The sequence below is a fragment of the Fopius arisanus genome, unplaced genomic scaffold (assembly GCF_000806365.1).
Source record: "Fopius arisanus strain USDA-PBARC FA_bdor unplaced genomic scaffold, ASM80636v1 scaffold00001, whole genome shotgun sequence".
Classification (NCBI taxonomy): domain Eukaryota; kingdom Metazoa; phylum Arthropoda; class Insecta; order Hymenoptera; family Braconidae; genus Fopius; species Fopius arisanus.
Genome location: NW_011887740.1, coordinates 2,474,256 through 2,489,939, shown reverse-complemented (window position 1 = coordinate 2,489,939; position 15,684 = coordinate 2,474,256). Strand labels below are relative to the sequence as shown.

The following is a 15,684-nucleotide window of genomic DNA, read 5'->3' as shown; positions in this document are numbered from 1 at the left end:
TTTTTGCAAATGACCCATAGAATCATTACAAAATTAATATCTGCTCCCATTCTGCATAACTAATTTAAAACTCATCAATTTTTCCACCGCAGCGAATTTTTCCTCGTTCTTCATTTTCTCCAACATTTACCGGAAGTGCACAGAAGAAAAATTTGTTAATATCTCGGAATTCGTTCCTACTTTGTAGAATTCAAAGAAATCCTAAAATTAATCAATGAAATTAGTGAATTAAAAAAACCCCCGAATTAATCAGGTTTCCTGGTTAAGTTAACCCGGATTAACTTTTGATTAAGTTAAAGTTAACTTCTGGCAAAGAGCTCCGATTAGTTGAAATTAAAGTCAGATTAAATCGCGGTCAACGGGCGCGTTCAGTCCGTACTTAAATATGGCGACTAACCGTGGTTAACTAATCAGAAAATTGACTCTAAGAAGACAATTTAAGTTGACGTTAATTACATTCGAATTTTCCGGAACATGCGCTTTATTAATAAGTGAAGATTTTCCATTAAAATACAATTGAAGGTGGTGCATTAAAAAATTGAGATGATGTTGGGAGTGGAATAGCGTTAAAATTCAGAGTGCAGAGTGTTTTGTGACTGGCGCAATGTTGGACGAGAGGGAGTGGCCAAGTTTGTACGAGAGTGAGTTGAGTGCAATTTTCACGCCTCGTTACGTTTTCTCCCCCTTTCTTTGACTGGGACAGTAACAACCTCCATACATAAACACACACGATCATCGTAATGGCAAAAAGAAAGACGGAAACGTGGTCGGAAGGAGCCGAGTGCCGCGGAAAGGACGTTGAAGGTTGGTTTGTCGGTTCAGCGGATTGAAAAGAGACAAAAAAAAAATGTCTGGCTAGTTACTTTGAAAGGAAGAGCGCTGGTACTTTCGTTTGCGGTAAGAACATCCACGCGCAACTCTCCCTCCCCCACCCACCCACCACCGCCAAAAATTATTTGATAAATTATTCATAAGGTACCCTCGTCATTATCACCATCCATACATCCAATGAAAAAAAATGAAAGTTGCATCTGCCGATAAGAAAAATGCAATGTAGAAAATTGTTGACTAAGTAACTTTCCATGTCACTGATTTGCATACGTCAGGATTTCAACCGGATCTAGAATTCTTACTGAAAACCCACCTAATGCGGGTTATTATTATGACTATTTGTTTGGACAACAAACAGATTAACAATGTTGGGTTGTAATTCGGGAGGGGATCATGATCGTGATTAATGTAAGGAATAAATCAATGGGGGAATCAAAAAAAAATATATATACGAGAAAAAAAAATTATGACTCCTTAATTTCATTTTACCGTATGAAAACCCCTTCATTTATAGTTGTTATTATTTTATCATAAATATTTTTTTGAAATAAGATCGAGTTTATTGATGGGTTTCCCGTAGTTATCTATTACGATCAAGAAATAATAAATTGTTAATAAAAAGTTTCACTGAGATTTTATCAAAAGATTAAATTAGATCAACTGGTTTTCCTTCTAGTATCAATATCGAACAATTAATGTACACTGAATATTTTTGTTGCTTGCTATCATGAGAAATTTGATCAGATTTTCATGACGATTTTTTAACGGTAATTTATCGTTTTGTAATTGCAATTAATTCTATATCCATCTATCTGAATATAAATAGAATAATTCATTGAGCTCTTGAGAGACCGCAATTAGTCGTACCAACAATAGATTTATTCCCTTCCATTTTCCGAGGCCTTAGAAACATGTCTCCTACACCCACACAGACCTCTGAAAACAATAACGGAAAACCGTTATCTCCCAGCGAATCAGGAGCAACTGGTATCAGTCAAATGACCGTGTAATTAATAGCGTAATTATACCGCCGACCTACGAGTTGTTCCCATTGATCAATCTTTTTGGGCGAGTAGTTTGGTGTTGAAATTCTGGTTTTGTCCCAAGAGACACGAAGGCGTCAGTGAAATCACTCATATCTATCAATAGCGGTTCTTCGATATGAAATCTATTCAACGTACTTGTCCGCGTCTTCGAATATCACCATTCGATCATTAAAATATCTCCATTCATAATTTTCCCCAAACATAAATTTCTCCAAATTACCCGAGCAATTAAACCTTTGAGACTCGATTATCACTTAGATAATTTAGCAGACCGTCATTGGTTGATAATTATAAGAACACTAGGCAGAAGAAAACAAGAAAAAAGAGGTCAAAAGATTTTGCATTAAATGCAGAACAATTTTGACTCAATTCATATTTTCTACATATTTTTACTGCACCCTACATTCTCGTAATTCCAGTCCAATGACAATAGTCCGATGTTAGTCAATATAATCGTAATTTAGAATGATGATTCGTTCAGTTTCTCTTTATAAAAATGACGAAATATTTCCACCGAAAAATGATAGCAGGTCTCCACAGGAAGGATGAAAGAAATAATGAAATAATGCGGATGCAGGCAAATGTCAGACGAAGAGGGCCGATACATTTGCCCCAAAGCCAAGTTTTCACAGACGGGGGTCTTCTCTCTGAATCCTCCGAAAGGAAGCACCGCTACATGTTGAATGTAACCAGAGAGATTGTATGTGTGCACAAATACATGTACGAATGACCCAGTTATAAATAGGCGAGTGGCCCGGTTATTCGGGCTCTCATCGGAGGGAGAACGGTGAAGAGGTCCTCAGGACTGATGTTGCTCATTTTTTTTTTTTTCATTCATCACCTCCTCCCTATTCAACACATCGTGCACCATTCGCTAACTAACGCTAATTAAGTACGGTTGACGGTAATTAGGTTTATTGTTAGTTGTGTGCGAACGCACGATTGGGATGAAGGAAATAAACCGTTTCGTGTCGGCGTAGACATCTCAAAAGACACTGTTGACTTTCCATTGTTCGTCCTGAATGGCCTGTTAGAAATGAGTTGCCATGAAAGTTTGTTCCGAGGCGTTTGGCATCCCAAGAAGAGCAACGTCACTCTGGTGATTTTTATTCATTTTTTATTGTCACTGGGCCTGTTTTTAGAGGGACGTACTATTGAATGATTATTTTCTTTTTATGAGACCTCAATATTTTGTAATGGTTTGGGACAACAAAAATTTTTATTATTATTTTTATTGGATTTATTGGAGTTTTCGACTAGATGATCAACAATTTAGTTGCAAAATCCATCGGAATTATGAATTTTTGATTAATTATTCCATGGAGGACAAATCGTGGGGATCTATCACTTAAGGAGTTATTGTGAATATCTTCTCATTTTTCAAGTTTTTTTTTTACAAATTTGTGAGAACCCGTTGATAAAATTGACGTAAAGGAATATACCGTTTTTAAGTTTTATTATTATTCAATGTCTCACCAAGTCTCATGATCGTAGAAGAATTTGCGAGTAATTGAATAACGAGAAAACCTAAAAAGGGAATATTTTTTTACGTCAATCTCACCTACGGTATTCCAGAAATTCCCAAAAAAATTAATTTGCAAAAAACTAAAATTTTTCGATATAGAATTCATCGCTGGATTCTAGGTTAAATCGGCGAATCGAAATAGTGTCTGACGCTTTCCATGTCGGATCCACTTGAAATCGGTCGATCACTCATCATAAATATACCTCCGTAATTTCGTGAAATCGTGTTGCTAACCCAGAAATGAGAATCCAATGTGCTGCCATATGTTTTACAATATAAATGATAATGGATAAATAAAAGGATAACCAGGAGTTTAGACCCAATGAGCTTAATCCGACACTGAAAAGATTCATCAAACGATTGCCAAGATTTCATCGTAATGGCGATGAGGGTCAATTGGAGAACGGTTTCATGCTCGTCCGGATGCAGTAATCGGTGACCGATTATTTCTATTTTCATTAACCAGTTATTAGTAAAGTTGTAGAATATCTGGCACAGAAACCACCAGTCTGACATCTAGTATTATCTACTTAGTAATTCCATCCCTCGATATTCGCAGCTGAAGGCTTCTGGGGAGTGACGCACAATGTTCTGAAGAATTTCACTCGAAAATGTTGGAGAAAGAGATCCGCCCATTGAATGCAGCGAGTCGACCAAAGGGGTACCGACAAAGGGAGCGCCTGAACAATTCATCAGAGTCGGTGCCTGGTCTCATGATCGAACAAGAACAAACCGCATGATTCGAGGCTAAATGCACACACAGACTCACAACAGCGAACGCATGGACAATAAAAATCAACGATCGTGACGGACAATCGAATCGATGGACGAGAAAACCGAGAGATGATACTCTCCCTTCTTCACCTCCATCAAACCGCTCAATTCTCGTCATGCCTTCCCCGCTGTCTTCCTGACCAATATTTAGTGGCTGCTAAAGTAGGTCTCAACGGCGTTGGCGAAGAGTCTCATGGTCATAATGATGATGACACCTGATGCTGAGAAGCTACAGGCCCTAATGTCTGTAATTGTTTTTGGCATAAAAATTTTTGTCTCATCAGTTTGGACAACAGTCGAATTGTAAAATGACTCTATTCCATACTGAGGTGCCTCTGGCCACTCACTAATTGATGAAAACAGTAATATGAATTGCTAGTTGTAGTTCCATTACTTCATAATAAAGCAAGAGAATTTCCTGGAGATTGAGTTGAATGCAGTGCCTCCAGGAGGTCAAAAGTAGAAAGGGCCAGGTCAACTCGTCACCTCTCTCTTCATGACGCCGGAGATAGCAGGTCGTGTATGGATGAGATTAACCGGGAGGAGGAGAGGGAGGCAATGGTGATAGGGATGACCAGGCTGTGGATATTCCTGTGTTGGTGCAGTTGAACGACGGGGGGAAAAGGAGAGGCATCGCTGTGGATGGTTACAAGCTCAAAGATAGTGCGACTGTTTGGGTGAAGGAGAAGACAAGGGGAAGTTGTTGAGGAGGTGGAGAGAGAGGTAAAAAGAAGGCAAACCACCACTGTGTGGATCCCCAAACTGTGCCGCCACTGTTGCCCCGCATGAATCCCCTCGTCCGCATCAGTATAAAAGCAAAGCAAACCTCTTTTAGATGCAACATACAAGTTCTATACATCGTCAACGTCACGTGTTCTCCACGCATCATTCGCGCTCGTGGATAGTATTAATTGATACTGATTAAGGAGTCAGCTGAGCTCGTTACAGTTTAATCAACAAAATTTGTGTGGTGGAAGATTTTGAAAATTGATAAACTAAGCGAGGATGAAGATGTTTGTGACAATCCTGTGGGCGATGCTGGTATCAGCTGCATTAGCACTGCCAGCTAGCGAAAAAAATACTGGTGAAAATGACCTCATGGCTACTATCTACTCAGACTGTTTGAAGAAGGAGTCTGTCAGCTGTATCAAGTACAAGGTCTTCTCGTTTGTCGACAAGATGCTCGCTGATAAGGAGGATATCACGTTGTCCGAGGGCATCACCGTCGTCAAGACTTCAACAGCTGAGGAAGGTGCACCAAGGTACATACCATCCCTTCAAACGCTCCTCAATATCTTGAGAGAGATCCATCCAAAATAAGACAATTACCACGTCATAAAATATAATTCAATTTAATTTAACCAGGTCCATCGATTCCACTGATGTGGACAGTCTGATCTTCGACCGTCTCGGCAGATTCCTCAGGACACACTCCATCAAAGTTGATCTCAAGGGCACTGATATCCTTGGAGCTGTTGAGTCAGCTGGACGCAGCCTGGAGGACATCAGTGACAGTGTTGTCGAGGGTCGTGGCAAAAAGAGTTAGTATTGGTCTTAACGAGGCTTAACCAACAGCTCAGAAAATTTCCCATTACTCTCATTGACAAAAAGATAAATCTCGGAAGGCATTAATTAGGCGACTTTCCTATTCATTATCTCGACGGTTAATTTTTCACAAGTCTTCAAGAATGCCCACGAATTATCACTCGCCTCATTTGGCATTTGCACAGCGCAGTGAAACGGCGTCGACTCGTGCAATTATCCGGGAAGCCCATAAATAAACGATGCACCGTACTACATACGGTCTTCATGTATTAAGGATCAGATGGTTGGGTATGGGTTGCCTGGTTTCCTCATTCACCTCGATTCCGGGGCGGCAACAGTAAAGGGAGGGAGAAATAAGACAGCAAGTGTGGACTTCGTCATTGCCAATGGCAACTAGATAATAATGACACCAGCATGTGGAAGTCTGATCCCCGCGGTGAGGGGCTTGGGCACTCAGCCAAGAGCCGTTGACCCACTCACAAAACTGGTTTTCATTTTTCTCATTTTATTCTTTTATTTCATTACACTGAATCCATGCACACCAGCCACGATCACACGCGTCAATTTACTATAAACGTGATAGAGCCCCCATGATTCATTGGTAGATTGTGAGAGGGAATATAGGTATTGCCGATGGAATAATTGACGGGGAGGAGGATAGAGCCCGGGGGCCGACATTTTTGACACACTTTCTTCGGCAAGATCACGAGAGGGCACTCTGCCTTGACCTTCCCCTATTCCACATTAGCGAATACCTGAATTAATGATTGTGATTAACATGACGGATGCGTGGAGTTTGTGTTCAAATCCAATCTTCATGAGTTGCTATTATCCACCAGGAATGTGTTGCGCTAAAATCACGATTCATCGAGTCAGACATGAAGATTATTGACCCTAATGACACATTGATGATTACAGAGAAGGCTCAGAAGCTCATGGGGCCCATGATGATGGCATTGGCCCTCAAAGCCGCAGCCCTACTTCCCCTAGCCCTTGGTGCGATAGCACTGATCGCCGGAAAGGCACTTCTAGTCGGCAAAATTGCCCTCGTTATCTCCGCTATCATCGGCCTTAAGAAGCTCCTCGGTGGACAGCAAAAGCACGTGACATATGAAGTCGTTGCCCACCCACACCACAGCAGCAGCAGCAGTCACACAGTCAGCCACGATGATGGTCACGGTGGTGGTGGATTCGGTGGTGGTGCTGGTGACTTTGGTGGTTACGGAGGTGGAGCTGGATCCAGTGGACATGGATGGGCCAGGAGTCTGCCCCAGGATGCCCAACAAATGGCATACCGTGGACAAATTCCCGCTCAGGCTTGAGCTAGATCTCCACAACGACTATCCACCGAATTTAATAAGATAATTGACCAATTCCCTCAATCTCCTCTCTCATCTGACTCTTCGCTTTCTCCTCTCTTCGGCTATTTCTTATTTATTCTCCAGCATTTTCACCTCTCATTCTATCACTCCATTCTATCCCCTCCTTTCACTGCTCGAGTCCTTTGAATGCCCGAATATCATTCTCCGCTATTTTCCCTTTCCAATTCGTGCATTCACCTTGTACCTTCGAAAATACTCGTCATGTGTCTTGTAAGACGAACACCTCGTTATTTATTACGTCTTAAATCAAACAACAATATTTATTGTGTATCGTTTTATCCATCCCATGTGTCTGTCACTGACTGTTCCCCATCGTTCCCCTGTTTTATATTTTGTAATAAAATAATGAACGAGCAAATCTGTCTCGTTCCAAAGAAAATGTAAGTGAGTAAAGGAGCGTAAATTATAACAGTATAATTATATTTCCATGAAACCCATCAAACTTATCGAAATAGCACGTCGAGACAACTTCCTGTTTATTCGACCTTAAACCACCGAGTCTTCGTCACGCCGTGGGGTTCCGTTTGACGACTCCTATTATCAGTTACAGCAATGTTAAAAATCACTTCAGGTATGCAATTGACACGGTGACTGGTGTGAATCCGAAAGGAATTCGCGTGGGGTAGGAAAGTAACCAAACGACTATTTCACCGGATGTATTTACCAGCCAGTGGAGATTGAAAAATCCGTAGGTAGCACCCAGTGTTACTTTAAATAACGCCTGAATAAATTCGATGTATCGTAAGCACAACCTTATTTCTCGCATACCTGCGAATCTCTGGAGATAATGTCATTTACCGTTATGCAACGCAACACAATTTTGTAGCGGTTCCCAGGGCTTTTTCGGGGGATATGAGAAGAGGTCCTACAGTGGTTCACACGAATTCGCTGAAATACATCTGCGATACGCGAACGCAAACAGCGGACAATGCCTTGAGGTGTAATTAGCAGTTTTTGTTCGTGGATTTCTTAGTTTTTCTCGGTGATAATGAAGCGCTTGTTCGTTTGCCTCACGGTAGATTAAGCTCGATGGACAAATGAACATTCAATGGGTTCACGGTTATTTGAATGACCACCTGGATATTGTTGATGGGAATACTCATGCGGAGAGAGAAAAGGGAGGCCATAAAATTATTTAAAAAAGGGGAAAAACAGCGCGTGTCATGGGCACGTCTGTTCCGCACTGTGGGGACGTCTTCCATATGGATACATCACGCTTTTCAGTGGCACACTTTTTCTTAAATCTCATCGATATCTCCTCACTCGATTATATTACTCATTTGGTACTTCATTCTGGCATCTGGCGATTGTCGGTGGGGAAAGGAGGAGGTTAAATCAATTGTGCTGACGTCCGGAATTGTTTAATATGCCAAGTGAAAATCCAACATCTGCGAAAGAAAGTTAAACGGTGATATCGTTGAGGATATAGCCGCGTTTAGTTTTATCACCGCTCGTAGAAATAAAATTTGTAGAGATAAATCATCTATTCACGGCGTCTGCTGGATCATTTCCTTTGAAGCCTTAATCTCGGAGAAACATTTGAAAAAAATAAATAAATAAATTCTGAGAATATGCGGGGAGTGCGCCTGGAGCGATCGATTCACATGGTTGATCTTCTGGACACGATCGTTATCGGTTAAGAAAAGAAAAGAGAATGAAAAAAGAGCCGAAGAAATGAGGTAAAAAACGGGACGCCCGTGGAATTGAATATTCGTGAAATTTGTGAAACGGAAATCAGGGGCGACCTCAATGAAGATTCATCCGAATCCATTTTTTTTTTTTTTTCGATAATTTTAATATCAAAAGTTGAACGAGTAAAAGCGATACAGTTTTTTCGATCTGACCCACCAATTGCTCCAGATAAAAAACCAATCTCGAGTCTACGACAAAAAGTTGGTGAAAAAAAGAACCGAGAAGAATTTTTAATTCTCTTCGCTCTGATATCCCGCTGAATAATTCTCAAGATTTCATCGCCAGAATGACAAGAAGGATTCACCTAGAAACGATGAATTCACCGCGATAAAAATAATAACGACTGGGAACCGGAAGTGCGTCTAACACTAACCCAAAAACCACCAATTTGAAAACTTGCGCATCTCGTACCCGGAATAACTCGTCGCTTTCGCCCGATACTCGGTACAAGATCATTTTCACGAGATCACGTACGGGAAATCGTTTGGAGCGCGAGGGAGTGCATATGCCATTCGTGCGAGTTCCGGCAGCGTTTTTTTTTATTCTCTTCTTCATTCTCTCCATCAAAACCCTGAAGACCTGGTATTAGTAACCCGGTGCCTTCCCCGCCGACACAAAAGAGAGTCTTGGGCATGAAAATAAAAAGGGGCACCAAGGAGAACGAAAAAAATTACACACACCGCATACGAATGATGATAAAACGCTACAAAGGGTGGGAGGGAAAACTGTGCTAATCTACTATTTTCAAAGCTGCCCCTTTCTCCCCCTCCCCCCTCGCTCCACCCCCTCTCCAAAGAATGAAACCCGGTACAACTACGGTATCCATGTACATAGCCAGGGTTTTCACTTGGTGTGACCCAGTTAATATGCCACAGAGATCCGTAGGCGAGCCCACAGTACCATGAAAACCCATTGGCAAAAGGAAGCAAGGCCGTGAAAGAGAAGCTATTTGCAAATTTTTTCTCACAAACTCCTCCAATTCCATCCGCCCGCCACCCAACCGCATAATTAAAATCCATTAATCAAATCTACCCAACTGCACGTGATCCACAAATCCGAATGAACTGGAATTCACTGATCAGAGCCATTTGACACTACCCTTTGGTCCTAGAAAGCAATCGTAAATCCACTCCTTTCTCCATTCACACCTCGCTCATAAAACGAAATAAAAAAATATGCCGCACCGTTGATAATTGCAACGAGAGAAGAATGTGAGAAAAGGTCAGGCATTGGCTCCAAGTGCATCAGAATGAATCTGCAGAAATGGTTGAGAAAAAAAATAAGTAATTAAGTAATGTGGGGTAAATGAGGAGATGGGAGGAGCGAGTGAAGCAGGTATACTAGAGAAGCTGATGTCCACCACTGATCGGATTGGAGCTGATGGAGAATCCCCCGGTGGATAAAACCAGGATCACTGCAATCGTGGTGTTAAAGGAAAGAGGGGGAGATTAATAGGAAAATTGGGTGAACTAGAAGTTTCGATGTACAAGGTGATACCAACTGGATGTATGAGTTTTCCCCACATTGGTTAGGTGTTGCAGACGATTGAAATGGTCGAATGTGGTACCTCCGTCTCGTCTCACCTCGCACCGGTGGTTGTTTGTCGTTTACAACGCATTTAAAAACAACACGCTACACATTGGCTATGATGCTGGTATGAAAATCGTTGGGGGGCGCACCAAGGTAACAAAGTGGGAGGGGGCAATATCCCCGAGTACGGCGTCTTGCTCTGTGGTACACCTGACCAGATATATAGAGCTAGGGCAGGGCTTCCGTTACGTACAGTCCACGTAGAGTGTTCTCGAGGGTAACGCATCTTGCTAATATTTCTCTCAAGTATTGAAATTACCGACGAGTTTTTTTATTCCAATTCGGGCAATTCACTCTATTCATTTTTCATAATCTCGGCTAAAAAGAATGATTGTTGATGATTGATCGAGTCGATATGAGAGTATCGTGTTGTGATTTCATTCTTGGACTCTGACGTATTTATTTGTTCATTTATTTTTCTATCGGATTTGTTCACTTGTTGATTTGTGATTGATTGAGATTATCGAGAAAATCTAATGACCCATTTGGAACGGCCGATGATATTTCATGAATCTCCCTGGGGACTGACCTAGTCGTCATTTGGCAATGGCATGTCGTGATTATAATCCGGTTTGACGCTACGAATGGTTTAATAACGGTTTAGATGTCTACATCGCGTTAATATCAAGTCTCGGGTATATCATTAACTTTTGTAATCCTGGACAGTGTGAATTGGGTATAATTCATATTCTCTTTGACGTAAGTTTAATAACAGTTATTTTGTTGATTCAACAGGGAATTAAGAGGAAGATAAAGATGATATTCGCCCACCGTTACGTTTGCATGGCTCTGCTGTTGGTCGGTGTTGCTTCGGCAAGATCGACGGAGACAAAAGCCAACACAATTGATGATCAGAGTGGTAGATCATCCAATGGTATATTCGGAGAGTTGCGGTATGTTTACCAGATGTACAAGGATTGCTCGGGTGCTGAGCTGAGCTCATGCCTCAAGCTGAGACTGTTGACGGCTATGGATCGAGTATCGAGGAGTGCGCAGTTGAATATCGCTGAGGGTGTGACTGTTGTCAAGGATGAGAACATACAGGAGAAGGAGGAAACACCAAAGACACCGCAGGAGATTGAGGCGAATTTACCGAGATCCCTTGAGGACAAGGAGGACGCCCTCAACACCATGATCTTCGACAAATTCCTCAGGTTCTTCCAGAGTCATACACTCAAGCTCAAGCTACCAAATGTCGAGGAGCTGTCCAGGAGTCTCACTGAGGAAGGTAAGTCCACATGAAGCTGAGAATTTAAACGAACCCGACATTTACATTTACATCCGACTTATAAATTTCTCACTCGATTATTCAGCTCGAGGCAAGAAGAAGAAGGGCATGGGTGGTCTCATGGCGATTCCCCTTCTCATCGGAGGTACTCTGGTACCTCTCGCCCTGGGTGCACTCGCTCTTCTAGCTGGAAAAGCTCTCATTGTCTCCAAACTAGCTCTGGTACTCGCCTCGATCATTGGACTCAAGAAACTCGTATCCAGTCACGACCACGGACACGAGGTCGTACAGGTCGGTGGACATGGGGGCAGTGGGTGGGCGAGGGCTGGTCAGGAGCTCGCCTACTCAGCTTACAAACCTGTTAGCACCTCGTAAACTCCTTGGACTAAAGTCTGGAGCCAATAATATCAATCAGTCCCTCTCATTCTTTCACTTATTTAAATCCTCTCTCCCACCTGTCTCATTGATACCCTCATTGATTACCTTTGATTTTCCAACTTGGATGGGCCCTCCAAACTCATCCACATCGCTGCACTGTGATTCAAATATCTTCAGCTGTTTCTCTCGCGGATTTAGACTCGAATTTCTCCTCTTCATCATTACTAATGGCACTGAGCACTGCTCATCTCCTATTTATTACTTCATCTTCTCCTCTCACTCCCATCATCTACATTTTCTCATTCTATTCTCCATCCTCTTCTCTCGCCTTACCTCATCATCTGCACAGATCGTTATCATCCCACAGTATTTATTTGTACCACAAATGTAATATTGTAAGTCGCATCACGTCGACAAAATTTACGAGAAAAAAGAAATGTATATTTATAGAAACGAAATTACTTTGAATTCAAGAAGAAGGAAAACACGAAAGACAAAAATGAGACTAATAAATGATAAGATGAACTTCTGTGTGTATTTATCCGAAAATTATTCTCCCATCTTCAAACAATCCTCTAATCAGTCTTTAGTCGATCCTCCGGTTCTCCGGCTCTGAAATTTCCGAATAGAGAAAAAAAAAAAATCAGTGAAAATGTTAAAATAAAAAATTAATCAACCGAAGAGAAGCCAAATCTAGGGAATTACGGGACACGTGCTTGGACTAACGGGCTTTCGCGATCATGCGAGAAGTGAAACGAGCGTAAGGTAGAGACAGTGAAGGATATTGTGATAAAAGTGGGGAGTGAATAATTGGAGCCTGACCGACGTCTACGTGGCCGTCTGTATTCGCCATTGGATTCAAGTCGAAAGTACCAGGACCTCTCAAACTAATAGAACCACCATCACTTCTCGATGACGCAGATTCTAATGCTGAATAATTAATAAACCATTTCACCAGGTCAAGGAAGTATTCATGATTTTTCTTTTCTCCACGACTCAAGGCTGAGATGCAGGCCACGGGAGCAATCGTCGACGTTACGTCCGGCAGTTTTACCTACATAAAAGTAAACGATCACGAAACAAGTACGAAATAAAATGTACGTATGAGACCCAGCTCACGCACCTTACGCGTTCATTTCACCTATCCTCGTCGCTCGTTCCCTGTGAAAATACATCGGCGAATGTTGTCGTGGTATTGGATGGAGAGGGGAAAAAAAAATTTTCTTCCTGTGTGTGGGTTTCAGTGGTTTGAGGTGCGTGTGACACGGCAGTGGCTCACGTACGTGGAAGTAAACCAGGCCGTGAACAGGCCAGCATCCGTGCACCTCATGTTGGGAGGATTCGGCTCTCCTGCCGACGTCTCTTCATGAGGGCTTCCACTGCCGCCTTCCTCGTCGCACTTCTCCATCTGACCACTCATTCCACCAGTCATCCTTCACGGATTTCAGAATCCAACATAATTACAGCGATTATTGACAACGGCTTCTCTAAATAAATATTAAAGTGGCGGGTTAGATGAGAAAATACTCAAATATAAGACGACAATATATTTTCTTATTTATTATATTCAATGTTATTTTAGTATGTATGTACACAGGAAGTATATCTTTCTCTTACGAAATCTCTTTTACGACTATAACTAAAACTGAAGGGTTTTCACTGTTGACCCGTCTAACAAAGTCCATTATTTGAGATTCTCTCTCTTTCTTTCACGCTTGTTTGTCCTTTACTCTATATTCTGGACGTACTTTTCCCTCAGTGTATACATTTCTGAGAAGAGCCGTAAATGTATTTCTCAATATCTCCAATACAAACTGAATTTATAACTCCAATATAAAACCCATTAAAAATCTAATCTCAAATCTAATCTCCGATCTCCATCCACATCCCACCAGGAAGCAACGGCCGGCAACGTCTGGTAACATCTCGTAACGTCTGTATTCCACGAACTTCTTTTTCATTTAGTAATTTCTCAAAGAGACACATCTCAATTTTAGAGAATTATCATCTTAACTCCTGAGGTTGTTGCTTATAGTGATAACAATGTATGAGTAATTATGATTCTGATAATTTCCAGCGGGAATATTTCGTTGATATTTTCTCACGGGTTATGATTTTTTGTTCTCACTTTGTGGGACACTGGGGCAGGAGTAATCCCGATGATGAAGAGGCAACGACGAAAAAAAAAAATGCCCGGCAATTAGGGGAGGAGAGAGAGAATGGCCAGGTTGTAACTTCTCCCGGCGCAATGGAGTCTGTACGGTTGGACGGGGGCCTTGACCTGACCTCGATCCTCCCGCGAGTTCACTCTCGCCGACGTCGGAGGAAAGTGTTCCATTACCAACCACTTCTCCCCTGTGATACCACAAACGCAATTCCAGAGTTCAACTCATGTCTCCAGTCTGCCATAATTCGGACCATTTCCCCTTGATGAGTAATTATTCCAGGGGTTCGTCTTCAGGGGGAGAGAAGTGGGCATTTTTTTTTTCAGTTATGAATGGCCTCCGGGGGGAGGAATTTGATAGGCCCCTCGGAGAAAGTCCAGTCGGCATTTTTTCCTCACGTGTGGCCCGAGTGACTACTCACGAATTTTTCGTACGATACATTTTTTAATGTCTGGATCGTTGGAATTTTCATTTCTTTTTTTTCCCCTTTTATTGGCCCAGCGCCGGTTCAGCCAGGAATAAGTGTGTTCTGGGGTAAATTACTCGAGAGGACACACCAAACTTTTTTTTTTAATTTACGACGAGTCGTTATCGATAACCAGATGGTTATTATCCCATTTACATTGTACAGTCGTTTTGTCAATGTTGCAGATGCTTCGTAATTACGTCTCAATTACTATATATACGAGGGAGTGCAATAAAAAATTATCAAAAAATGCAATTATATTCTGAGATTATCGGTCAGTTAGCGGTTTTTTTTAACTGTTAGTTTTTTTTCAATGACACTGAGTTACAGGCTGAAGAAGAAGATGGAGATAAAGTGAGTGGGTAGCTTTCCGATTTTTCGGTCTGCGAAAAGAAAATTGAGAGAGAATGATGTGACAACTCACATAATTCTGAGATGAAATTTTTATTTCAATCATTTATAGGAAAAATCGAGAGCAATTATGATGCGTAAGATGAGTATGCGCAATTCCATCCACTCTACCCAATTGGAACGTAATTTTCAACAAACGGGTGATATTTGTGAGTTTTTGCGAAAAAAGTGTGTTAAGAGAAGTGAATTGTCCGAGTTATTTTTTAGTACATTTTTACGTGAGTCGTTCCCTCATTTTTTTACCGATTTTAGAGAGACGGAGAAAAATTCCGTTTTACTTGAAAAATCGCACCAAACTGAATTGAATTTTACTATAATATTGCATATGCTCCCCGGAAAATTAACCCCCCAGCCTTTCTAATCGATTTAATGTGTTCTTTTTTGGAAAATTCCGGGAAATTGAGTTGCGAAGTGGAGAAGACGTGGAGAGGATGATTTAGGCAGACGTACATTTGACCATTGACCTGGTGGCTTGACACGGGAGCCTGAGCTGATTGGGACAGAACCGGAGAAAGTTCGTCGCCTCATCCGCGGGGCATTTTTTCTTCCTCAGATTTTTCTCTTTTCCCCCTCGTCATACATTTTTTTTTCACCTCTCAAAGACTTTACTCTCTTTTTTCGGCTCTTTCTCGCTCTAGGCAAGAGCAACGC

The 15,684-nt window shown here is 41.6% G+C and overlaps 2 protein-coding genes across 3 annotated transcripts; both read left to right on the top strand.

The window, feature by feature from the left end:
* Positions 1–5,001: 5,001 nt before the first annotated feature.
* On the top strand, positions 5,002–7,512 carry LOC105273666 (uncharacterized). The gene is made up of 3 exons (XM_011316240.1): positions 5,002–5,438; positions 5,542–5,717; positions 6,640–7,512. Exons 1-3 carry the CDS (start codon positions 5,182–5,184, stop codon positions 7,041–7,043), a joined length of 837 nt encoding a protein of 278 aa, XP_011314542.1. The 5' UTR covers positions 5,002–5,181; the 3' UTR covers positions 7,044–7,512.
* A 2,960-nt stretch (positions 7,513–10,472) lies between these two features.
* On the top strand, positions 10,473–12,520 carry Osi8 (Osiris 8). 2 transcript variants are annotated; one of them, XM_011316229.1, is made up of 3 exons: positions 10,473–10,631; positions 11,121–11,613; positions 11,699–12,520. In XM_011316229.1, exons 2-3 carry the CDS (start codon positions 11,142–11,144, stop codon positions 11,986–11,988), a joined length of 762 nt encoding a protein of 253 aa, XP_011314531.1. In that variant the 5' UTR covers positions 10,473–10,631; positions 11,121–11,141; the 3' UTR covers positions 11,989–12,520. The 2 variants fall into 2 exon arrangements, with proteins under 2 accessions (XP_011314531.1, XP_011314521.1); XM_011316219.1 differs by having other exon boundaries at positions 10,474–10,602.
* Positions 12,521–15,684: the final 3,164 nt, after the last annotated feature.

Bases quoted from the DNA above. Each gene is read 5' to 3' on its own strand.
- LOC105273666 (XM_011316240.1), top strand. From the start codon at position 5,182: ATGAAGATGTTTGTGACAATCCTGTGGGCGATGCTGGTATCAGCTGCA. The intron at 5,439-5,541 runs GTACATACCATC...TAATTTAACCAG, and splicing joins GCTGAGGAAGGTGCACCAAG to GTCCATCGATTCCACTGATG. The intron at 5,718-6,639 runs GTTAGTATTGGT...TGATGATTACAG, and splicing joins CGAGGGTCGTGGCAAAAAGA to AGAAGGCTCAGAAGCTCATG.
- Osi8 (XM_011316229.1), top strand. From the start codon at position 11,142: ATGATATTCGCCCACCGTTACGTTTGCATGGCTCTGCTGTTGGTCGGT. The intron at 11,614-11,698 runs GTAAGTCCACAT...TCGATTATTCAG, and splicing joins CAGGAGTCTCACTGAGGAAG to CTCGAGGCAAGAAGAAGAAG.